Source organism: Diplotaxodon limnothrissa, linkage group LG3 (assembly GCF_057381915.1).
Source record: "Diplotaxodon limnothrissa isolate DT_005_m linkage group LG3, D_limnothrissa_male_GT1.1, whole genome shotgun sequence".
Taxonomy (NCBI): domain Eukaryota; kingdom Metazoa; phylum Chordata; class Actinopteri; order Cichliformes; family Cichlidae; genus Diplotaxodon; species Diplotaxodon limnothrissa.
Genome location: NC_140598.1, coordinates 21,708,416 through 21,732,877, shown reverse-complemented (window position 1 = coordinate 21,732,877; position 24,462 = coordinate 21,708,416). Strand labels below are relative to the sequence as shown.

At 42.8% G+C, this 24,462-nt stretch overlaps 1 protein-coding gene across 1 annotated transcript; it reads right to left on the bottom strand.

Moving 5' to 3' along the window:
* Positions 1 to 207: 207 nt before the first annotated feature.
* LOC146634915 (NACHT, LRR and PYD domains-containing protein 3-like) lies at positions 208 to 24,445 on the bottom strand. The gene is made up of 13 exons (XM_085378636.1): positions 24,357 to 24,445; positions 24,171 to 24,272; positions 23,905 to 24,045; positions 23,646 to 23,789; positions 21,858 to 21,936; positions 16,302 to 16,512; positions 14,353 to 16,126; positions 9,099 to 9,260; positions 8,782 to 8,955; positions 8,424 to 8,597; positions 2,222 to 2,383; positions 958 to 1,004; positions 208 to 782 (listed from the first exon to the last, which is right to left on the bottom strand). The coding sequence occupies exons 1-13, from the start codon at positions 24,443 to 24,445 to the stop codon at positions 208 to 210; spliced, it is 3,834 nt and encodes a 1,277-aa protein (XP_085234762.1).
* Positions 24,446 to 24,462: the final 17 nt, after the last annotated feature.

Sequence of the window (24,462 nt, the reverse complement as noted above, 5' to 3'; positions counted from 1 at the left end):
TCTAGTATCTACATATTAACATTTGTTTGCTAAAGGACTGAAGAGGAAGAAGTTTACAAGCAATCATTTAGAACAGTTTAAAACATCCACTGATTGAATCCATGAATCTGAAAACATGTTTCTGAGTGAACCAGACAGACATGTACAGACTGAACTGTTCAACAGTCAGAGTGTCTCTCTAACAAAAGGACACTCTTTACACTCAACTCAGCACAGATGCACCGAGCAACCAAGATTGAACCCAAACCCAGGATAAAGAGTTTCAGTGAATGTGGTGTTGAAGGTGTGGAGGTGGATCAGAGTCTCAGAGGAGACTCTGTAGAAAGACAGAGTGCCAGCAGGACAGTCCACATACACTGCTACTCTGTTAGAGACAGAGGAGGAGGGGGGGGAGGAGGGGGATGAGGATGAGGAGGAGGAGGAGGGAGGGGAGGGGGAGATGGATGTCACTCTGTTATTGTACATGACATAATGAGGATCATCTTCAGAGCAGATCAGACTCCAGGAATGATCGTTCCATCCATACACGCAGTCATAACTGTCTCCTTTTCTTCTGATTCTTCTGTAACTCACTGATATCTCAACCGTTTCTTTCCACTCAACCTCCCAGTAACAGCGACCAGTCAGACCATTACTACACATCATCTGATAATAATAATCAAATCTGTCTGGATGATCAGGATATGACTGAACCTCTTCCACATGTGTCATCTTCCTGTTGTTGTCAGACAGTTTAATGTGTCTGTTCACTGTGTTTGTGTCGATTGTGAGTTGACAGGAATCTGATGGAGAGAACAAACACAATCCAGCTGCAGTTATTGATCCATCATCTGTTCATTGATTGACACTTTGATGACGACTCCTGACATCAGAGATGTGACTGAGTGATGTGACCGTGTTAAGATGGTTGAATGAGTGCTGCTTTGTTTTCATGCATCACATTAAAAACACACTTACACTTCCTCAGACCTGGTCTCAACCATCGGGCTCCAGCAGGCTCCACCCTGAAAGGAGGAGGAGGGTCAGACCAGCACAATCAGCATGCACACATGGACATTACACGGCTCTCACACACATACTGTTAGACACTGATAAAGGAACAGTCCAACATTTTTAAAAATTCACTTCAATCCATACGTGGATCAAACTGATGATGATTTCTACTGATCCTGGATCTGTCAGTACGCCACTGTATTGAATGAAATATGAAAACTATTTATGTTCTGATCCTATTTCTCTCACAGAAAAATGTCTGCCTGTGTCACACAAACAGTGAGCCATGTATTTGTTTGTGAATAGTTTATGTCCTGCCATATTCAATTGTAGAAGAGCAGCAGAATATTCAGTCATCACTCTCAAAACGCTTCATCATGATGTAGCATCATGATCCTTCCCACAGGAAATAATTGTCATAGATTTAAGAGCTGCTTTGAACCATCTTCTTCTCCAGGATATTTCAGATTTAACATTTCAATGTGATGACCTTTGTTATATTGTGCTTCCTGTAAGATCTCTGAATACTGTTTCTGTCCTTTACTGCTGTGTTACATTCTTGATCCCACCATGCTTCACTTTTTCACTTCCTTCCTGCCTCTACAGCTTTCACTGGGCTCTTCTCCAAATGAGCATTTCTACTGGGTTGTTTTCATGAGGATGTACACATCCTGGACAGGCAGGAACGCTGGTTTGAGCACAGAGTCATGCAGGCCATTTACGTGAAAAGGGAAAGACCATCTCTGAATCAAGGAGGGGGCATAATCTGTCACCATCTTACAATGCTGTGATTGCAGCCATTCCCCAACTCTTTGTGAATGCTACTCATGGCCATTGATCAGTGGAATCATATTTTGGAGATTTACTTACCTGGATGATTTGCTTTGTGTCAAGATATTGGACTGTTTCCAGTTCCATTATTGTATATCGTGTATTGGCTTTTAAAATCCCATTGTGACCTTTGTCCATCTCCCTGTAGTTGTCAGTTTCTACCACAGCTCAAAAATAGAAGAATGATTTTATTCTAACAGTTCCAGCAGTTGTTTTGTTCAGGGATAAATATTTCTGTAATCTGAACTGTTAATAATACTGAAACATGTAGGTCTCCTACATTTCTATCCTTTATGGATCGTTTCATGTGATGTGTGTATGAAACAAACAGGAAGTGAGTGAAGGACACATGAAATGTTTCCAGCTGTTCCTCCTCTATCAGACATTCCCTCCATACCTGAGAGTGTCCAGTCTCCAGGGTGGATCCTTCAATCCAGCCATTCCTGAGTGACCCGGATGATTGTAGCTCAGGTCCAGCTCTCTCAGATGGGAGGGGTTGGAGCTCAGAGCTGAGGCCAGAGAAGTACAGCCTTCCTCTGTGATCAGACAGCCTGACAGACTGCAGACACACAAAACAACAATCCATCTGTGAACAACAAATTTCTGTTTTTCAGACACAATAACATTATTCAGTATTTACTTCTTTGTGTAGTATTTAATTTTGCTTTATTTATACACAAATATATTCCCAATGAAAACATTCTCCAAAAGGACCATCTCCCATGACTGGTGGCAGAGTGAGGGCAAAAAGAAGAGATGAGAGAGAGAAAAAACCCCAATAAACAAAATACAAATTAAGGAAAGAGATAAGCACATGCACCAGTGGCACATAAAAGCATCAGGGGTGAAAATGGGGGAATGGAGAAGAAAGCAGAGCACCATGGGAACTCTACTAAAAGCCTGACACTAAAGCAGCATAACTAAGGGGTGATTCAGTGTCAACGAATCCATCCACGCTCACATTTTTTAAATCCACGTTCAAGGACATTGTGAAACACAGCGAACACCATGAGACCGGACAGTGTGCGCGCCGCGGATGACATCAGAGTGCACACTGTGTCTGAGGAGGATGTGCGGAAGTGCTTCAGGAAGGTGAACGCGCGCAAAGCTACTGGTCTGGACGGGATTCCCGGCCGTTTCCTCAAGTCATGCACGGCTCAGCTGGCTGGAGTGTTTACACACATCTTCAACCTTTCCTCTCTCTGTCTGTAGTCCCAGCCTGCTTCAAAATGGCCACCATCATCCCTGTACCCAAAACCTCCACCATGTCTTCATTGAATGACTGGTGACCTGTAGCCCTGACCCCCATCGTGACCAAATGCTTCGAGAAGCTGGTCAGGGACTTTGTTTGCTCTGCACTACCCGACTCACTGGACCCTCTACAATTTGCATACCGCCACAACAGGTCTACTGATGATGCCATAGCCCTGACACTACATACTGCCCTGTCACAGCTAGAGAAGAGAGACACGTACAGTGGGGCAAAAAAGTATTTAGTCAGCCACCGATTGTGCAAGTTCCCCCACCTAAAATGATGACAGAGGTCAGTAATTTACACCAGAGGTACACTTCAACTGTGAGAGACAGAATGTGAAAAAAAAATCCATGAATCCACATGGTAGGATTTGTAAAGAATTTATTCGTAAATCAGGGTGGAAAATAAGTATTTGGTCAATAACAAAAATACAACTCAATACTTTGTAACATAACCTTTGTTGGCCAAAGGAGCTTGCAAAGAAAAGCGTCTGGACTTCTTTAAGTTGCTTGAAGACGTTTCACCTCTCATCCGAGAAGCTTCTTCAGTTCTAAGGTCAAATGGTGGAGAGTCACACCCGATCAGATCTGTACACTGTTAGACCTCTGCCTCACCACTACATATTTCAAGTACAACGAAGGCTTTACAGACAAAAACATGGCTGTGCCATGGGCTCCCCCGTGTCACCTATTGTAGCCAACCTTTACATGGAGGAAGTGGAAAGGAAGGCTCTTGGCTTTTCCAAGGAAGAGTACCCAGCCACTGGTACAGATATGTAGACGACACCTGGGTCAAAATCAAGACACAAGAAGTGGAATCCTTCACTGCGCACATTAACGCTGTGGATAAAAACATCAAGTTCACCAGGGAAGACACAAAGGACGACTGTTTGCCTTTCCTGGACTGCGCCGTGCACATTGAAGAGAACGGCAAACTCAACATCGAAGTTTACCGGAAGCCCACACACACACGGACCAGTACCTCCTGTTTGACTCCCATCACCCTCTGGAACACAAACTTGGAGTAATCAGGACCCTACACCACCGGGCAGAACATGTTCCCTCTAAGCCTGAAGGGAAAAAGAAGGAACACACACATGTAAAGAAAGCACTCAAAACGTGCGGCTATCCTAAATGGGCGTTCTTAAAGTCAGCAAAGAGGCACAGAAAAGAAGATCAGACACCAGCGAGGGAGGATAAGAAGGACAGACGCAACAACATTGTCATCCCCTATGTAGCCGGTGTATCAGAGAAACTCAGGAGAGTTTTCTCCAAGCATGACATCCCGGTGCATTTCAGACCCAGCAACACGCTCAGACAGAAACTGGTTCACCCGAAAGACAAAACGCCAAAACACAGACTTAACAATGTGGTGTATGCTGTACAGTGCAGCGAGGAATGCTCAGACCTCTACATTGGAGAGACCAAACAGCCACTTCACAAGCGCATGGCACAACACAGAAGAGCCACCTCCACAGGACAAGACTCAGCAGTCCATCTGCATCTTAAGGCTAAAGGACACTCTTTCGAGGATGCCAATGTTCACATTTTGGACAGAGAGGACAGATGGTTTGAAAGAGGAGTGAAAGAAGCCATCTATGTCCACTGTGAGCGACCATCTTTGAACAGAGGCGGGGGTTTACGACACCAACTCTCTGCCATCTATAATCCAGTTTTTAGATCCCTTCCCAGACGCCTTAACGCCCACTCACATCCTGGGCCATCTGACCTCAGGAATTCGCATGATAAGGTGGGGCCAGGTTTCACAATGAACACACCCGAAACTCTGGCTGATTGGGACCCACGCCCAGTTTCACACCTTGGCTCAGGCGATTAGAGGATCATCAGGGGGTCCTTTTGTCCCTCTGTGGGGGGTTTCTCCCACTAGGTTTATATCTGGGACTCTCCACCATTTGACCTTAGAACTGAAGAAGCTTCTCAGATGAGAGGTGAAACGTCTTCAAGCAACTTAAAGAAGTCCAGACGCTTTTCTTTGCAAGCTCCTTTGACTACGATGACCTGGATGACTGAGAACCTTCACAGACACAGACTTTGTTGGCAATAACAGAGGTCAAACGTTTACTATAGGTCTTTACCAGGTTTGCACACACAGTAGCTGGTATTTTGGCCCATTCCTCCATGCAGATCTTCTCGAGAGCAGTGATGTTTTGGGGCTGTCGCCGAGCAACACGGACTTTCAACTCCCGCCACAGATTTTCTATTGGGTTGAGGTTTGGAGACTGGCTAGGCCACTCAAGGACTTTCAAATGCTCCTTTGATGCCCGGCCGGTGTGTTTTGGATCATTGTCATGTTGGAAGACCCAGCCTTGTTTCATCTTCAAAGTTCTCACTGATGGAAGGAGGTTTTGGCTCAAAATCTCACGAAACATGGCCCCATTCATTCTGTCCTTAACACGGATCAGTCGTCCTGTCCCCTTGGCAGAAAAACAGCCCCATAGCATGATGTTTCCACCCCCATGCTTCACAGTAGGTATGGTGTTCTTGGGATGCAACTCAGTATTCTTCTTCCTCCAAACACGACGAGTTGAGTTTATACCAAAAAGTTCTACTTTGGTTTCATCTGACCACATGACATTCTCCCAATCCTCTGCTGTATCATCCATGTGCTCTCTGGCAAACTTCAGACGGGCCTGGACATGCACTGGCTTCAGCAGCGGAACACGTCTGGCACTGCGGGATTTGATTCCCTGCCGTTGTAGTGTGTTACTGATGGTGACCTTTGTTACTTTGGTCCCAGCTCTCTGCAGGTCATTCACCAGGTCCCCCCGTGTGGTTCTGGGATCTTTGCTCACCGTTCTCATGATCATTTTGACCCCACGGGATGAGATCTTGCGTGGAGCCCCAGATCGAGGGAGATTATCAGTGGTCTTTTATGTCTTCCATTTTCTGATGATTGCTCCCACAGTTGATTTTTTCACACCAAGCTGCTTGCCTATTGTAGATTCACTCTTCCCAGTCTGGTGCAGGTCTACAATACTTTTCCTGGTGTCCTTCGAAAGCTCTTCGGTCTTGGCCATGGCGGAGTTTGGAGTCTGACTGTTTGAGGCTGTGGACAGGTGTCTTTTATACAGATGATGAGTTCAAACAGGTGCCATTCATACAGGTAACGCGTGGGGGACAGAAAAGCTTCTTACAGAAGACGTTACAGGTCTGTGAGAGCCAGAGATTTTCCTTGTTTTATGTGACCAAATACTAATTTTCCACCCTAATTTACGAATAAATTCTTTACAAATCCTACCATGTGAATTCATGGATTTTTTTTCACATTCTGTCTCTCACAGTTGAAGTGTACCTCTGGTGCAAATTACTGACCTCTGTCATCATTTTAAGTGGGGGAACTTGCACAATTGGTGGCTGACTAAATACTTTTTCGCCCCACTGTATGTGAGAATGCTGTTTGTAGATTACAGCTCAGCATTCAATACCATCGTTCCCTCGAAGCTGGACAGGAAACTGCAGGATCTAGGACTGAGCAGCTCCCTCTGCAGCTGGATCCTTAGCTTCCTGTCTGACAGACGCCAAGTGGTCAGACTGGGCAGCATCACCTCATCCCCCATCACACTGAACACTGGTGCACCACAGGGGTGTGTACTCAGCTCTCTCCTGTACTCACTCTACACCTACGACTGCACGGCCACTAACAACTCCAACATCATTGTAAAGTTTGCGGACGACACTACAGTGGTGGTCTTATCACCAACGGTGATGAGATGGCGTACAGGGAGGAGGTCAGCGCCCTGACCCACTGGTGTCAAGACAACCATCTCACCCTCAACGTCGCAAAGACAAAGGAGTTGATAGTGGACTTCCGGAGGTGCAAAGAAGTACACACCCCCATCACCATCAATGGCGCTGCTGTGGAGAGAGTGTGCAGCTTCTGCTTCCTTGGTGTACATCTGTCTGAGGATCTTACGTGGTCTGTACACACAAACAAAACAGTGAAGAAGGCGCAACAGCGCCTCTTTCTCAGGAGACTGAAAAGATTCAGCATGAGCCCCCGCATTCTCAGGACCTTCTATCACTGTGCCATTGAGAGCATCCTCACTGGATGCATCACCACCTGGTACAACAGCACCGCTTACAACCGCAAAGCTCTCCAGAGAGTAGTGCGGTGCTCTGAATGGATAATTGGACGTGAGCTTCCCTCCCTCCAGGACATCTACAGGAAGCGGTGCCTGAGGAAAGCGGGGAGGATCATCAAGGACTCCAGTCACGCCAGACATAATCTGTTGAGACTACTTCCATCAGGAAGGAGGTTCTGCAGCATCCGGTCCCGTACCAGCAGACTGAGAGACAGCTTTTTCCATCAGGCCACGAACACGTCATAGACACCTCACCTCCACTACTGGAACTTCAACATTATGCACTACATACTGTATATGAATGCCACTTGTTTTGCACAATATCCAACTACCAACCTCTGTATATTTTATACATGTATTTTATTTTTACTCTATTTAATTTGTAAAATATGTATACACACACACACACACACACACACACACACACACACACACACACACACACACACACACGTAGACATACATATTTAGTATACACATTCAGTAATATGCATACACTCTTATATTGTACATATATTTATTCATATAATTCTCAGATTTAGCCATTATATTTGCTTGTTCTTATGTTATTGTACTTTGCACAACTCTGTTGCTTGTGAAGCTCGCACACAAGAATTTCACTCACATGTACTGTACCAGTGTACCTACACATGTGATGGGACAATTTCACTCACATGTACTGTACCAGTGTACCTACACATGTGATGGGACAATAAAAGTGATTAGATTTGATTTGAATCTTATCTGCTGAAAAAAGATGACAATTTACATCCAATCTAAAACAAACTCATAACCAACATTCTCCAGTGTTTTTTTAAAAGCTATATTTAAGAGTTTATGCTGCTCAGATTTCTGTTAGAATTTTATTATAATGATGATTGATTTTTGAGAACTTTATGGGGAATAGAGCGTTAAGATGTCTAGTTTCTTAATGTTTTACATCTAAATGTGCAGATGTGGCATTAATAAATAGATTTTTCCGCATTAAGGAAACTAATAGACCCCTAAACATCTGATTTGGATATTTTCTTAATAAAAATATAATATGGACAAATGACCCTAAATGTCTAACTTTACCAGTGTTAAGTAATTTTCTTTGAATACATCACTAAAGAAATGTGACTCTGAAAAATCTCAAACAATAATTGAAAGTCTAATAAAATTCTTTAAAAGTTCACTTTTTTATAGAACAATAGAATATAGATTCTAAATGATAATCGGTGGAAAAGTTTAAAACCTGACCTGAGAGTTTCCAGTTTAAAGTTTCCACTCTTTACTCCAACAGACAAAAGCTTCACTCCTGAATCCTGCAGGTCAGAGTTACTCAGGTCCAGCTCTTTCAGACTGCAGGACTGGGAGCTGAGAACTGAGGACAGAGCTTCACAATCTCCATCTGAGAGGCTACAGTGACTCAGTCTGAAAGATAACAGATTAACAAACATGATAAAATAACATTTTTGTTAAAGTGAAATGCTGTATTATTATTTTAGAAATATCTAATCCTGCTTCTTCTCTTTACCTTGTAATTCCTTTAGCTAAAACATTTAACTTATTAATTCTGTCATCAGATTGAAAAAAAAAACATATAGCTCGGTCTGACCTAAGAGTATTTAGTTTACAGTTTGGACTCTTTAGTCCATCACAAAGACACTTCACTCCTGAATCCGGCAGGTTGGAGTTACTCAGGTCCAGCTCTCCTAAACTAGAGGACTGAGATTTAAGAACCAAGGACAAAGCTTCACAGCTTCTTTCTGAGAGGTTACAGCCCATCACTCTGAAAAACAAACAAACAAAACTGCTTAAGAGTCATCAGGACTAAAGAACTACGACATTTGGCAATGTAAATTTTATTATTTTTCTTTGATCTCAAAGTCATTTTGACAATTCATAATATATTTTTTTTTCACTTGATCTGACCTGAGAGTTTTACACTGTGGACTCTTCAGTCCATCAGACAGAGGCTCCACTCCTGAATCCTTGCTGTTACTCAGGCCCAGCTCTCTGAGACTGGAGGTCTGGGAGCTGAGGACTGAGGACAGAGCTTCACAGTTTGTCTCTGACAGGTTACAGAGACTCAGTCTGAAAAAGTAATGCAGTTTGTGATTTTGATATATGAGCTACTGTGTAGAGGTCTGGGGAAACACATACAAAAGTAACACACAAACAATAACTATAATACAGAAAAGGGCCATTAGATTAATAAATAATGTAGGGTACAGGGACCATACAAATGCACTCTTTGTCAAAATGCAAGCTATCAAATTCCAAGACTTGGTGAAGCTTAAAACAGCGCAGATAATGTATAAAGTAAGAAATAAACTGCTTCCCAAAGAAATCTGTAAATTGTTCATAGAAAGAGAAGGTGGGTATAACTTAAGAGGGAGATGGAATTTAAAAATACAAAGTGCTAGAACAACTTTAAGAACTATGTCTATCTCAATTGCAGGAGTTAAATTATGGAACAGTCTAACAGAAGAAATAAAAGACAGTCAAAACATAAAACAGTTTAAAGTAAAATATAAAAACCTAATTTTAAATAAGTATAAGAATGAAGAAAACGGGGTTAACCCAGGACGGTAATGTTGCTGGAAATGGTGTTGCGGTTCTTTTTTGGTTTTTTTGTTTTGTTTTGGTTTGTTGTTTTTCCATAACTTGTGTATCTGCAAATATACACATTCTGTATTTTTCATATGAAAGAAACTATACTGTGGTGGGGCTTGCTAATTTCTTGTTTTGATTTATGTATGTTATGTTTTGTTTTACTTCATATGTTTCATATGTTGTTTGTTTAATTTAAGACAAAAAAAATTAAATGAATGAGAGGTAAAACTTGTGGGGGTAGGGACAAATAAGTAAATACTTCAGCCTACTCCTTTTCAAACAAATAATGGAATGATATTTTGTAATGATTGTGAAGGCACATGTTTGAAATGTTTGAAATAAAAATGAACTGAACTGAACTGAACTGATTAAACTAAATCACTTCATATAAACAGTGTACCGATTAAAATGTTTACATCAAGAAAATTAGCAAAAATATCAACTTAAGAGGGAAATTATTGTTCTCAGGCAAAACCAAAAGTAAAGCAGCAAGTAAAATGTATTTGTATGAGAATTAGTTTTTTTTAGCCTTACAATAAGGCATCCTTTGTAGTGCTCTGCCACAGTTTCTGAAACCTGCTGGCCGAGTTGTTGACAGGAGTGGACAAAATGGCACATTAGTACCAATTTAAGGCTACGTCACGCTAACAACTGCTGTGTACTTTTTCAAAGTTTTTCAAACGAAAATGCATTGTTTTCTCTCCGTTTTGGCCTCCTGTCCACACTGAGATGGCGCTTTTGTCAAGGAAAACCGCAGCATTTTAAAAACGCTCTAGAAAACGCATGCATTACAAAATGCAGCTGTCCCGTCGCAGTGCGGACACTCGGAAAACACATACATTTCAAAACTGAGCTGTCATGTTGCAGTGAGACACACGGAAATGCAGACTTTCTAAAACAATGACGTATTTTAGTCATTTGATGCAGTCATGTGACCAAATAAACAAAGATAGTGGAGGGCATTTGTTACAGCGGTTGTTTTGATTGCTCTCAATTTTGACAACCCTAAAAAAGATTAATATCAGATTAATATCGGTTTGTACATGCTCCAGATTCTTCAAATTCTTTAATTCTCACTCAATTTTTTGCATGCGCAGGACTGGAACCTACGTGTTTTTATTCGGGCTAGTGTGGACAAAGCCAGAGAGTGTGACCTCCACTCAAGGCTCCAAGGTTAGGAGTAGTAAAGACTTCTTGGCAATTATTCCTGCAGAAGCAGATAGAGCAATGACCAAAATGCTTACATGAGGGTCATCCACAGAGGAGCTAGATAAATTCAGCAGTCTAGTGCCTTATTATCCAAAGTGTTAATGGTACCTTTTCACAGGTCCATACTGGTCATGGCATTCTGTCCCAATCTGTCAAGAATCGCACAGTTTGTGGAACCAGGACTGACCCAAAGTGCAGGATGCAGAGGACATACAGGCTAAACAAGCAAGCAATTCACTGACTGATAGAAGTCAGTAAGAAATTAAATATCAAACTGAATACAAAACCACAACAAAGACTGAAAGGGAGGACAGGACTAGTCAGCGTAGAGGAATCAAGGGTGAGGGAAATGAGACAAAGTTGTAGAAAATAAAGACAGTGAGATTTTATTCTTAGAACTGGAACCAGGAACCACAAGCAACATGAGGAAAATGATTCAGTTCATCAGCAGCTGGTGAAATTTGGGTGATTGTACAAGCAAGGCCGATTGTAGCAGAGCAGTATTTTGGAAATGAGGTAGAACTGATGAGTGAACAATGCAGTAACAGAACACTGTTTTAGTCTATGTGGTTTTGGTATGAAAAAAATGTGTGATTATTTTTTTCTTTTTTTGTATTTGTTTTTGAAGAGTTTATGTTTAGCACTTGTGTATTCAGTACAGGGTGGGTCTGCACATTACTTTAATAACAACTGCACCTAGTTTTTTGTCAGAAATGCTGACAATTGTTGCTGCTTCATATGCATTAACAGTTGGTTTGAATACTGATGACAATGTAAATGTTTTATATATTTTTCAAACCCCTGAACCATTAGTTTTTTTAAAACTGCTTTATGTTAACCAGTGTTGGGACTAACGCATTATTAAGTAACGCGTTACAGTAACTACGTTATTATTGTGGTAACGAGCACGGTAACTAGTTATTATGCCAAAACCGGGAACGCGTTACTCGTTACTGGGATTTAGATAGGCTCGTTATTCGTTACTTCGTGTGGTGGCTATCGCGGAGCTTCCACAGATTCAATAACATTAGCAAGTGGTGGAAGCCAGCAGGTGGATGAAGGAAAAGGGAGGCAAGAGGAGAGACCCGAAGCGGCCGCCTGTTATGAGTGGCTGTGTGCAGACAGGAATAGGACCCAAGGTGCAGACTCCGGAGACAGTCGTGAACTCAAAACAGCTTTAATGTAAAACTCAAAATATAAAATAACTGGAAAAAATCAAAATAAACTTAAACTGGAGGATTGACAGAACACACAGCTAGGTAAACGGTAGATCGCGACCCAGACACAAAGAAACACAGGGCTCAAATACACAGAGGGAGCAATCAGGGAATGTGTAACAGGAGGGAAACACAGCTGGGGCAAATCAGGCCTAACGAGACAAGGGGAAGCAAAACCAGACACATTAACATCAGACATGGACTTTCAAAGTAAAACAGGCAACCCATAACACAGACTGAACAAAAGACACAGACTCACATGCAGGCCCTACAACAGAGGGAACAGAGATGTGGGACCAGGGCAAACACAGACACTGACTGGACACGGGGATATAGCAACTAAGGATACACAGAGACGCGAACTAGACAAGGGGATACAGCTGACAGGGGAGACAAAGCAACTAGAGAAGACAGAGACATAAACCATAAGACAGAACTCAAAGAAACCAAAGACTAGAAATTATAAATAATATAATAAACTCAAAAACCCTGGGTCAACGACCCAGACATCCTAACACCGCCGGTCCGAGAGTGTCAGGTGAACTGAACTTCAGGTAAGAAGTTATAACCTGCAGTCCATCTGGGTCAGATATAAACCAAGTTTAGGTGGAGTTTATTTTCGTTATGCTGACTTTTTCGTACTGCGTGCTAGCTAGCATGACGGAGTTTCTATACAGCTGGGTGGGTGCTATGTTACTGATGTTGAACTTTATTTTGTTCATAAGGTTAATTATTAGAGTTGCCAACCATCCCGTAAAAAACGGAATCGTCTCGTATTCAGAGAAAATATTACGCGTTTCGTATTGAGGTGAAAAGGAACACAGTTTGTCCCGGACTTCAGCTACAATGGAAAAGACACAAAGCTAGAGTTTTTTCTGCGTCTTTATGCTGCACAGTTGCCTCTTCTTCTCTCATCCTCTCACCCTCCCTCTCCTGTTTCTACTTCAATCATGAAACTGATCAATGATCAGCTGATTGGCTTTTCTCTCTCGTTTATTTATCGCCCACTTTGCGCCAGAAAGAGGAAACCAGTGGATGTCGCGTTACACAACAGCAGCACTTTTAAGCTTGATCAGCTGTTGTTAGAATTTATTTAATATTAATTTCTAGTATCAGCTGATGTTTGCTGGAGCCACAGCTGCAAAAAAGCTGCTGGTCATGATGTCGGTTTGGATATGTGATGAGAGGGAAACATGAAGATGAAACCAGGAGATGTCCTTACTGAATCATCAGAGCTGTGATGGAGAAACAGGTTTACCTTTTAGGTGACATGAATGAGTTGAAGGGAAGTTATGAACTGTTTCTGAGAGACAAATAACACCAGGATCCTTTTCTAAGTAGCTGACAGCTGGTAACTGTGCAGGGGCGGGTCTAGCAAAGTGTTGCCAGGGGTCCATGTAGGGCATTAAAAGGGAGAGGGGGGCACAAAGAAATACTTTCTTATTCTCATTTAAAATGTCTCACTTTAAAAAAAATAATTATCTGAGTCTTACAACAAACAATTGATAGATTGATACATATATACCATCAGAACAGTGTACATCACTGTCACAACAGCGTTTGTTTTCATTCAAAGGCTTTATGATCTTTGCTATAATGGTGGGCCGGTCTCTAGTCAAAATGCCCGGGACGATTTTTTTGTCCCAGTCCAGCTCTGTATGCAGCTCATCTGCAGTCTGGTGTTACCTACATCTTCCTATTCAGAAGGCAGAATTTCCGAGTTCTGAGTTCAATCAAAGCACCACGACTGCAGTTTTTGTGTTGGATGTAAAAAGCGAGGATAGAATGGCTAGGATAGAATCAGGTGTGGGATTTCTCTCTTGGAAATGTGCACATTATTTTTTCCTTTCTATAGGTGGCACAGTGCACTTGTGGCAAGTAAGCAAGCTAGAAGACTGGCAATCTTGCTGGGTATCCAGTTACGGAAGCAACACATTAACAAGAGAATTATGAGTAAAACCAAAGTTACTTTCCCTAGTAACTAGTTACTCTGAAGGTAACGAGTAACTTGAAGTAACTGAGTTACTTTTGATAGAAGTAACTAGTAATGTAACTAAGTTACTAATTTAAAGTAACTTACCCAACACTGATGTTAACTAGAATAACCATTTACTAAATAAAGGCATCAGCACATATTTACTTACAGAGATTTATTAGAGGCATTGACCTCTGGCAGCAGCTCCAGAAGAGCGTCCTCTGAAGAAAATGTCTTTGGGTCTGCATCTTTTTTTGATGAGACTAAGATTAAGAGCAGAGCTGACCACTGAGCAGGGGAAAGATTACGTATTGAGGGACTTCCTAAACTCATGTACCGCTGGACCTCCTCCACTAGAGAACGATCATTCAGTTCATTCAGACAGTGGAACAGATTGATACTTTTCTCTCCAGACTGATTCTCACTGAGCTTCTTCTTGATGTACTGGATGGTTTCCTGAATGGTCAGTGAACTACCTTCTGTACGTGTCTGTGTCTGCAAACCTTGTAGGAGACTCTGACTGGTCTGCAGTGAAAGACCCAGGAGGAAGCGGAGGAACAGGTCCAGGTGTCCGTTTGGACTCTGTAAGGCCTTGTCCACAGCACTCTGGTAGAAGTGAGTCGATTCTGTTGTTTCAGACTTCTGGGGGGTGGTTTGTTGCTCTTCCAGCAGATTGACTCCAGAGTTGATGAAGGTCAGATGGACATGAAGAGCAGCCAGAAACTCCTGAACACTCAGATGGATGAAGCAGAACACCTTGTCCTGGTACAGTCCTCTCTCCTCTTTAAAGATCTGTGTGAACACTCCTGCAAACACTGTGGCTGCTTTGATATCGATGCCGCACTCTGTCAGGTCTGATTCATAGAAGATCAGGTTTCCTTTCTGCAGATGATCAAAAGCTAGTTTTCCCAGAGACTCAATCATCTCCCTGCTCTCTGGACTCCAGTGTGAATCTGTTTGGGCTCCTTCATCAAACTTGACCTTCTTCACTTTGGCCTGAACCACCAGGAAGTGGATGTACATCTCAGTCAGGTTCTTCGGCAGACGTCCCTCTCTGGTTTTCAGCACATTCTCCAAAACTGTAGCTGTCATCCAGCAGAAGACTGGGATGTGGCACATGATGTGGAGGCTTCGTGATGTCTTGACGTGAGAAAGGATTCTGCTGGCCTGCTCCTCATCTCCGAATCTCTTCCTGAAATACTCTTCTTTCTGTGGGTCAGTGAACCCTCTGACCTCTGTCACCATGTCAACACACTGTGGAGGGATCTGATTTGCTGCTGCAGGTCGTGTGGTTATCCAGAGGTGAGCAGAAGGAAGCAGTTTCCCCCTGATGAGGTTTATCAGCAGCACATCCACTGAGGTGGACTTTCTAGGGTCAGTTAGGATTGTAGTTTTGTGGAAGTCCAGAGGAAGTCGACACTCATCCAGACCATCAAAGATGAACACAACCTGGAACTCTTCAAAGCTGCAGATTCCTGCTTCTTTGGTTTCAGTAAAGAAGTGATGAACAAGTTCCACCAAGCTGAACGTTTTCTCTTTCATCACATTCAGCTCTCTGAAAGTGAATGGAAATATGAACTGGATGTCCTGGTTGGCTTTGTCTTCTGCCCAGTCAAGAATGTATTTCTGAGTTAAGACTGTTTTTCCAATACCAGTCACTCCTTTTGTCAGCACTGTTCTGATTGGTTCAAGTCGTCCAGGTGAGGCTTTAAAGATGTCTTCTTCTCTGATTGATGTTTCTGGTCTGTCTCGTTTCCTGCATACCTTTTCAATCTGTCTGACCTCATGTTCATCATTGACCTCTGCAGTCCCTCCCTCTGTGATGTAGAGATCTGTGTAGATCTGATTCAGAAGGGTTGGGTTTCCGGCTTTAGCGATCCCCTCAAACACACACTGGAACCTCTCCTTTAGTGTAGATTTAAGTTTGTGAGGACAAATGGCATCTAGAAGTTTTCAGAGAAAAAACAAAAAAAATGTACAACATAAGGTACTGTTTAAAAAAAAATGTATAGACAATTTAAATTCCATATATCATCATTATTATGTGTTGTTCTATGTATTTTGAAATTAGTAAATTCTTTACACCAGCAACTTAAATCTTTAGTGAAATCCACTTACTTCTCTGCAGACGGTCAGCCAGCTCATCAAGCTTCATTGTTCTCATGAAGTCCAGGGTGATTTTCACAAATGCCTCTCTGCTGCTCCTCCTCTGCTCTTCCTCTTCCTCCTCCCTCTGACTCTCTAAGCATTCTGGGTAGCCTGGACTCAGAACCTTCTGGATCTTCTTCAGCTCTTTCTTCACAAAGCTGATGATGTTGTCCTCCAGCAGCTGGAACAGAATACTTCATGAATGACCCAATTATACTGAAATCATGGAGCCAAATACGGATTATCCACTGTTGCATAAAGAGCAGCATGAAGATGTAAAAGAAAGTGTTCAAAGGAGCTTGCAAAGAAAAGCGTCTGGACTTCTTTAAGTTGCTTGAAGACGTTTCACCTCTCATCCGAGAAGCTTCTTCAGTTTTAAGGTCAAATGGTGGGGAGTCCCAGATTTAAACCTAGTGGGAGTATCGCCCCAAAGAGGGACAAAAGGACCCCTTGATGATCCTCTAATCGCCTGAGCCAAGGTGTGAAAACGGGCGTGGGTCCCAATCAGCCAGGGTTTTGGGTGAGCGTATTGAGAAACCTGGCCCCACCTTATCGTGCGAATTCCTGAGGTCAGATGACCCAGGATGTGAGTGGGCGTTAAGGCGTCTGGGGAGGGATCTAAAAACTGGATTATAGATGGCAGACAGTTGGTGTCGTAAACCACCGCCTCTGTTCAAAGATGGTCACTCACAGTGGACATAGATGGCTTCTTTCACTCCTCTTTCAAACAATCTGTCCTCTCTGTCCAAAATGTGAACATTGGTATCCTCGAAAGAGTGTCCTTTATCCTTAAGATGCAGATGGACTGCTGAGTCTTGTCCTGTGGAGGTGGCTCCTCTATGTTGTGCCATGCACTTGTGAAGTGGCTGTTTTGTCTCTCCAATGTAGAGGTCTGGGCTACAATAGGTGACACGGGGGAGCCCATGGCGCAGCCATGTTTTTGTCTGTAGAAGCCTTCGTTGTATTTGAAGTATGTTGTGGTAAGGCAGAGGTCTAACAGTGTGCAGATCTGATCGGGTGTGAAGTTGGTCCTGTCTTCCAAGGAGCTGTCATCTTGTAGTCGTTTTCTGACAGTCTCCACGGCCTCTGTGGTGGGTATGCAAGTGAAGAGAGACTGCATCAAAGGACACCATGGTTTCATCTGAATCAAGGGTAAGTTTCTGGACCTTTTCGGTGAAGTCGGTGGAGTTCTTGATGTGGTGTGGGGCGTTCCCCACGAGAGGTGCAAGGATGGTAGCAAGGTGTTTTGTGTGGTAATCTGTAGTGTTTAGGACCACGGTGCATCTTCCCTTATCAGCTGGTAAAACAGTGATGCTGTAGTCTTGGCTCAGGGAAGCGACGGCCTTCTTTTCTTGTACAGGGAGTGCAGAATTATTAGGCAAGTTGTATTTTTGAGGAATAATTTTATTATTGAACAACAACCATGTTCTCAATGAACCCAAAAAACTCATTAATATCAAAGCTGAATGTTTTTGGAAGTAGTTTTTAGTTTGTTTTTAGTTTTAGCTATTTTAGGGGGATATCTGTGTGTGCAGGTGACTATTACTGTGCATAATTATTAGGCAACTTAACAAAAAACAAATATATACCCATTTCAATTATTTATTTTTACCAGTGAAACCAATATAACATCTCCACATTCACAAATATACATTTCTGACATTCAAAAACAAAACAAAAACAAATCAGCGACCAATATAGCCACCTTTCTTTGCAAGGACACTCAAAAGCCTGCCATCCATGGATTCTGTCAGTGTTTTGATCTGTTCACCATCAACATTGCGTGCAGCAGCAACCACAGCCCCCCAGACACTGTTCAGAGAGGTGTACTGTTTTCCCTCCTTGTAAATCTCACATTTGATGATGGACCACAGGTTCTCAATGGGGTTCCGATCAGGTGAACAAGGTGGCCATGTCATTAGTTTTTCTTCTTTTATACCCTTTCTTGCCAGCCACGCTGTGGAGTACTTGGACGCGTGTGATGGAGCATTGTCCTGCATGAAAATCATGTTTTTCTTGAAGGATGCAGACTTCTTCCTGTACCACTGCTTGAAGAAGGTGTCTTCCAGAAACTGGAAGTAGGACTGTGAGTTGAGCTTGACTCCATCCTCAACCCGAAAAGGCCCCACAAGCTCATCTTTGATGATACCAGCCCAAACCAGTACTCCACCTCCACCTTGCTGGCGTCTGAGTCAGACTGGAGCTCTCTGCCCTTTACCAATCCAGCCACGGGCCCATCCATCTGGCCCATCAAGACTCACTCTCATTTCATCAGTCCATAAAACCTTAGAAAAATCAGTCTTGAGATATTTCTTGGCCCAGTCTTGACGTTTCAGCTTGTGTGTCTTGTTCAGTGGTGGTCGTCTTTCAGCCTTTCTTACTCTGTCTCTGAGTATTGCACACCTTGTGCTTTTGGGCACTCCAGTGATGTTGCAGCTCTGAAATATGGCCAAACTGGTGGCAAGTGGCATCTTGGCAGCTGCACGCTTGACTTTTCTCAGTTCATGGGCAGTTATTTTGTGCCTTGGTTTTTCCACACACTTCTTGCGACCCTGTGGACTATTTTGAATGAAACGCTTGATTGTTCGATGATCACGCTTCAGAAGCTTTGCAATTTTGAGACTGCTGCATATCTCACTATTTTTGACTTTTCTGAGCCTGTCAAGTCCTTCTTTTGACCCATTTTGCCAAAGGAAAGGACGTTGCCTAATAATTATGCACACCTGATATAGGGTGTTGATGTCATTAGACCACACCCCTTCTCATTACAGAGATGCACATCACCTAATATGCTTAATTGGTAGTAGGCTTTCGAGCCTATACAGCTTGGAGTAAGACAACATGCATGAAGAGGATGATGTGGACAAAATGCTCATTTGCCTAATAATTCTGCACTCCCTGTATTGTGAGGTTGGATGGAGGGACTTTGGCACTGGAGAGGGTGGATGAGACTTTAAAGGAAGCACTCAAAACATGCGGTTATCCTAATTGGGCGTTCATAATATCAGCAAAGAGGCACAGAAAAGAAGATCAGACACCAGCGAGGGAGGATAAGAAGGACAGACGCAACAACATTGTCATCCCCTATGTAAACTCAGTAGAGTTTTCTCCAAGCATGACATCCCGGTGCATATCAGACCCAGCAACACGCTCAGACAAAAATTGGTTCACCCGAAAGACAAAACTCCTAAACACAAACTTAACAATGTGGTGTATGCTGTACAGTGCAGCGAGGAATGCCCAGACCTTTATATTGGAGAGACCAAACAGCCAATTCACAAGCGCATGGCACAACATAGAAGAGCCCCCTCCACAGGACATGACTCTCTTCTTTGGCTCTCGGAGAAGGCGGACGCACTTTTTCTCCTCTCCCTTATCTTCCCTGCTTATGTCCTTGTCTAGTCTCGTGTTTTTTTTGTATTTTCCCTGGAAGATTCTCTCACAGTCTGTTCTCTAAAACCTAAAAGAGGAATTATGGATTGGATCAACTGGTCCCTAAATGCAATTGACACCCCTTTCTCAACGAGAACTTTTGGCTTGGGTGAGCCTGAGTGCTGAGGATATCTACCTATTCGGAACCATGGTAACAGGGTTCTGGCTGATCGGAGCTGGCTTGGGCCTGACTTATCAAAGAATTAAGAAAGCGGAACCGGCTGTTCAAACCCCCACAAGGCTGCCCGCTGGGATTGGAAAGATGGGAGAGGCGTGAGTTTCTCAAAATGGGCCCATTGAGTCAGCACGGATAAGATCTTGGAGAGGCTACGGCTGCTGTGAATACTCAGAATAAGATCTCTGACTGCAGACTGGATACATCTCTGAAGGGCTAGCCCGGAATAACATCTCTGGGTGCAAAATTGGATGACATCTCGGGGAGGCACACTGCCGTGAGTTCTCAGAAATTGGCTCCTTGAGCACAAGAAATGACAACATCACAGAACGCAAGTATGGCGAAAACCAATATAGCCACCTTTCTTTGCAAGGACACTCAAAAGCCTGCCATCCATGGATTCTGTCAGTGTTTTGATCTGTTCACCATCAACATTGCGTGCAGCAGCAACCACAGCCCCCCAGACACTGTTCAGAGAGGTGTACTGTTTTCCCTCCTTGTAAATCTCACATTTGATGATGGACCACAGGTTCTCAATGGGGTTCAGATCAGGTGAACAAGGTGGCCATGTCATTAGTTTTTCTTCTTTTATACCCTTTCTTGCCAGCCACGCTGTGGAGTTCTCAGAAATTGGCTCCTTGAGCACAAGAAATGACAACATCACAGAACGCAAGTATGGCGAAACTCGCGGCTCTCCAACGGGAGATTGAGAGACCAGTGTTGGACTGTAGAACTGCTTTGAAATTCATATGAGCTGTTCGCACTAAAGTAAAAAATAACATCACTTATGCAGATACCCCTTCGGCGCCAGCTGCAAGGCCGGAGCTGAACAAAACACCCTGATAACGACTGTGTTTAGTCTGTTCCTTCCCATTCCATGCAAGGCCACCTGGGTTGGCTGGAAGACTGTTTACTTTGCCTGGCAGGGCGAAGGACACTGTCTCAGCTGAACTATGGACATGCACACACATACATATACTGATACTGATAAGGACTCACCGACGCATCACCCTCCCTACCCCGGATCCAACGCCACCTCCAACGCTTACCTCCCCTCTGATGTGGACATCGGGTCAGTTGGAGGCGCAGTCGAAAGATTGCAGTGGTCCCAGATCAGATGTACACACTGGGACTCTTTCCCATGTTGCTTGTCTGTGTTTATTGTGCTATGGTGTGTTGATATCTGTGCATTCCTGTATTATCCTTTTGTGTTACACATTTTGATGTTTTTTTTCCTTGCTACCTAACCTGACCTGTCTCCCCAATGTGATGTTTGTGTATTGTATGTATGGTCGGCAAGGTCTGTCATCTCGGTTGTGGGCAAAAGACCTGCAACTGACAAATAAAGGCTATCTCATCATCTCATCTCAGCAGTCCATCTGCATCTAAAGGTCAAAGGTCACTCTTTCGAGGATACCAATGTTCACATTTTGGACAGAGAGGACAGATGGTTTGAAAGAGGAGTGAAAGAAGTCATCTATGTCCACTGTGAGCGACCATCTTTGAACAGAGGCGGGGGTTTACGACACCAACTCTCTGCCATCTATAATCCAGTTTTGAGTGCCCTCCCCAGACGCCTTAACGCCCACTCACATCCTGGGCCAGGTTTCACAATGAGCTTACCCGAAACTCTGGCTGATTGGGACCCACACCCATTTTCACACCTTGGCTCAGGCGATTGGAGGATCATCAGGGGCTCCTTTTTTCCCTCTTTGGGGGGATATTCTCCCACTAGGTTTAAATCTGGGACTCCCCACCATTTGACCTTAAAACTGAAGAAGCTTCTCGGATGAGAGGTGAAACGTCTTCAAGCAACTTAAAGAAGTCCAGACGCTTTTCTTTGCAAGCTCCTTTGACTACGATGACCTGGATGACTGAGAACCTTCACAGACAAAAGTAAGTGTTGTACATGTACGGACCATAAATATGGAGTCCAGCTGTGTTTGATGCTGCTGGGCAGAGTGACCCCTCGGAACCTCTGAGCTCTCCTGATCCACTCTGTGGAGGAATCATGAAGAGTTAGTCCCCATGAAATCTGTCTCCAGAGAGACAAGGAAAGGAAAAGACACAGATACTTCTAGTGACGTTTATCTCATCAATATAATTTAACTCTTAAACAATATTTAGCTGTTCATCCAGTCCAGGAAAAAAGTAGCCAATCTGCTGGCTTATATTCCAAGAGCAAAGTAAATTAGAGCTTGTAGTGTATCCAGCTGCTATTTTGAATATAAGCTCCTGTGTGATTCCTGTGTGCCTGTTGAGTTTGTTTTGCCCATGATTAAGCTTATTTTTCTGTGGAGTTAATTTCTTTCATGTTTAGTTCCTCAGGGCTTTTCGTCTCTACTTTTTTTTTGTCAGAGCCCTGCTCTAAATACTGTCCTAGATTTAAATACTGTTTGAAACACTAGATTTAGAAGTATTTAGTGCCATCTTTTGCTGTTACAGAAGATGTCACCATGTAGGTTGCTGCCAATAGATTTACAAAACATAATGTTAGCTAACTACTGGCAAAACTGATATCGCAGTGAAAAACAAGTGAAAGTGGAGAGTATATCCTTGTTATGAACATAAATTCATTGTTTCAGCAACTCGGCATTGAACTTGATATTTAGTTTTATTGTTGTTGATTCTGTAACTAGTCAGGAAATAATGTAATGTAAGTCTATTGGCAGCAGGCTCAAATGTTCAAAGATGGCACTAAACATGTTCTAAAACTTTGAACATTTATTTTTTGTTTACATCCAGCTTAAGAGACATAGTTAAATGTATTACTGTTTTTTTTTTAGAACTCTCACATTTGTGTAAATTTACACCCAGTTACAGTCTTCTTTTCAACAACATCAGGTAGTTATTTACCTCTCAAAGATCCCAAAAAGTTGATTTTGTTCATCTGGATGTAGCATTTTCAATGGGAGAAACATTTCGTCACTCATACTTCATTCTCAGCTGACTGCAGGTTTCCTAAGCCTTATAAACAATACCTTTGTACAATGACTGAAATCTCCACAGAATGAACAATGGGCTGTGAGGTCAGTTACTTGATCATTTATATGCAAAATGTCATGACCATTGACCAAGAACCATTGATCAGGAAGTCTCTCAATACTCAATTTGTTGTGGTTTCTGGTAAACAACAATTAAGTAAAACTTTCTTTGTTAGTCTTGGACTTTTCATGCTGTGCTAGTTGGATTGTCTTACTGAATTCAAACACCCTTTGAGGAGTATTCTCATCTAGAAGCATTGTAAGTCTCTGTGGCATCCACTCCTCTTCAGATTTTAGCACATTAATGATAAAATTTGTTTCTTTGAAACATTCATTGAGGAGCTAGTTCTGCGTCTTCCTAAAGATTTCTTGTTGCTCCAAGGCCCTTAACTGAAGAGCTCATCTGCAGACTTCTAGGAGTAATCCTGTTTTGTCTGCATCTGAGGCTGAACAACAGGTGGTTCAGTGCTGTTTGCTCATAGTCATGTTAGCTTAAGCCAGTACTTGACAAAGTGGGTTAAAATGTCTTGATGCATGGTCAATAATCCAAGAAAGTAAAGAAAGTAAATCCAAAAAGTGTCACTTGGATGAGTGACAACATGTTTCTACCACTGAAAACACAACGTCCAAATGAACAGAATCATCTTTTTGGGATTAACTTAAATGGATGACTAAGTATGCATCAGGATACCTCTCAAAGACTTCATGTTACTAACAGCTCACCTGTATGCTGCAGACCCATGATGTTTAAATTCAATGGGGTCACGTTTTGACTGTTTACTCCTTAAGGACATACAGCTGGTTCCAGGTTCATTTATACGTTTAGTTCCTCGTTTTCTCCTGGATGTTGTTTGAGTCAATGGTCTCCTACAGAGATAAATTTTTGAAACCATGAAGGATTTATAAAAATAAAAAATAAAATAAGCATCATCATTTAAATCAGACACTGTACTGACATGAAAGAGTGTTACTAACAGCTCACCTCTCTCCAGCAGGCGACTGTTGAAATTCAATGGGGTCACGTTTTGACTGTTTACTCCTTAAGGACATACAGCTGGGTTCAGGCTCATGTTTACATTTAGTTCCTCGTTTTTTTGTGTATGTCCTTTTAGCCAGTGGTCTCCTACAGAGATGCATTTATGAAACCATGAAAGATTAATAAAAAAATAAAACAAAATACAACGAGCATCACCATTTAAATCAGACACCTGGCTGACATTCAAATAGTTCATGTTAATAACTGCTCACCTCTCTGGAGCAGACACGTGCTGGTGTTTAAATTCAATGGGGTCTCGTTTTGAGTGGTCACTCATTAAGGACACAGAGCTGGGTGGAGGTCCAGGTTGGTTCCTGTGAATAATGATGGAGCAGTGATGCGAGTGCTGAGCTGTGACATGGAGAAGAGTCATGGACAGTTAGAGATGGTCATCTCACCTCTGCGCTTTGGTCTGGCTCTCATGTTCCCCACACAGAGTGGTTTTAGAGGGAGGGACTCCCTCCTCTCTGTCTTCACACTGATCCATGCTGCTCAATTCACATC

Coding starts and splice junctions, on each gene's coding strand:
- LOC146634915 (XM_085378636.1), bottom strand. CDS start 24,445: ATGGATCAGTGTGAAGACAGAGAGGAGGGAGTCCCTCCCTCTAAAACC. Junction 23,790..23,904: donor CAGTCGCCTGCTGGAGAGAG/GTGAGCTGTTAG, acceptor TTATCTCTGTAG/GAGACCATTGACTCAAACAA. Junction 16,127..16,301: donor GGCTGACCGTCTGCAGAGAA/GTAAGTGGATTT, acceptor GAAAACTTCTAG/ATGCCATTTGTCCTCACAAA.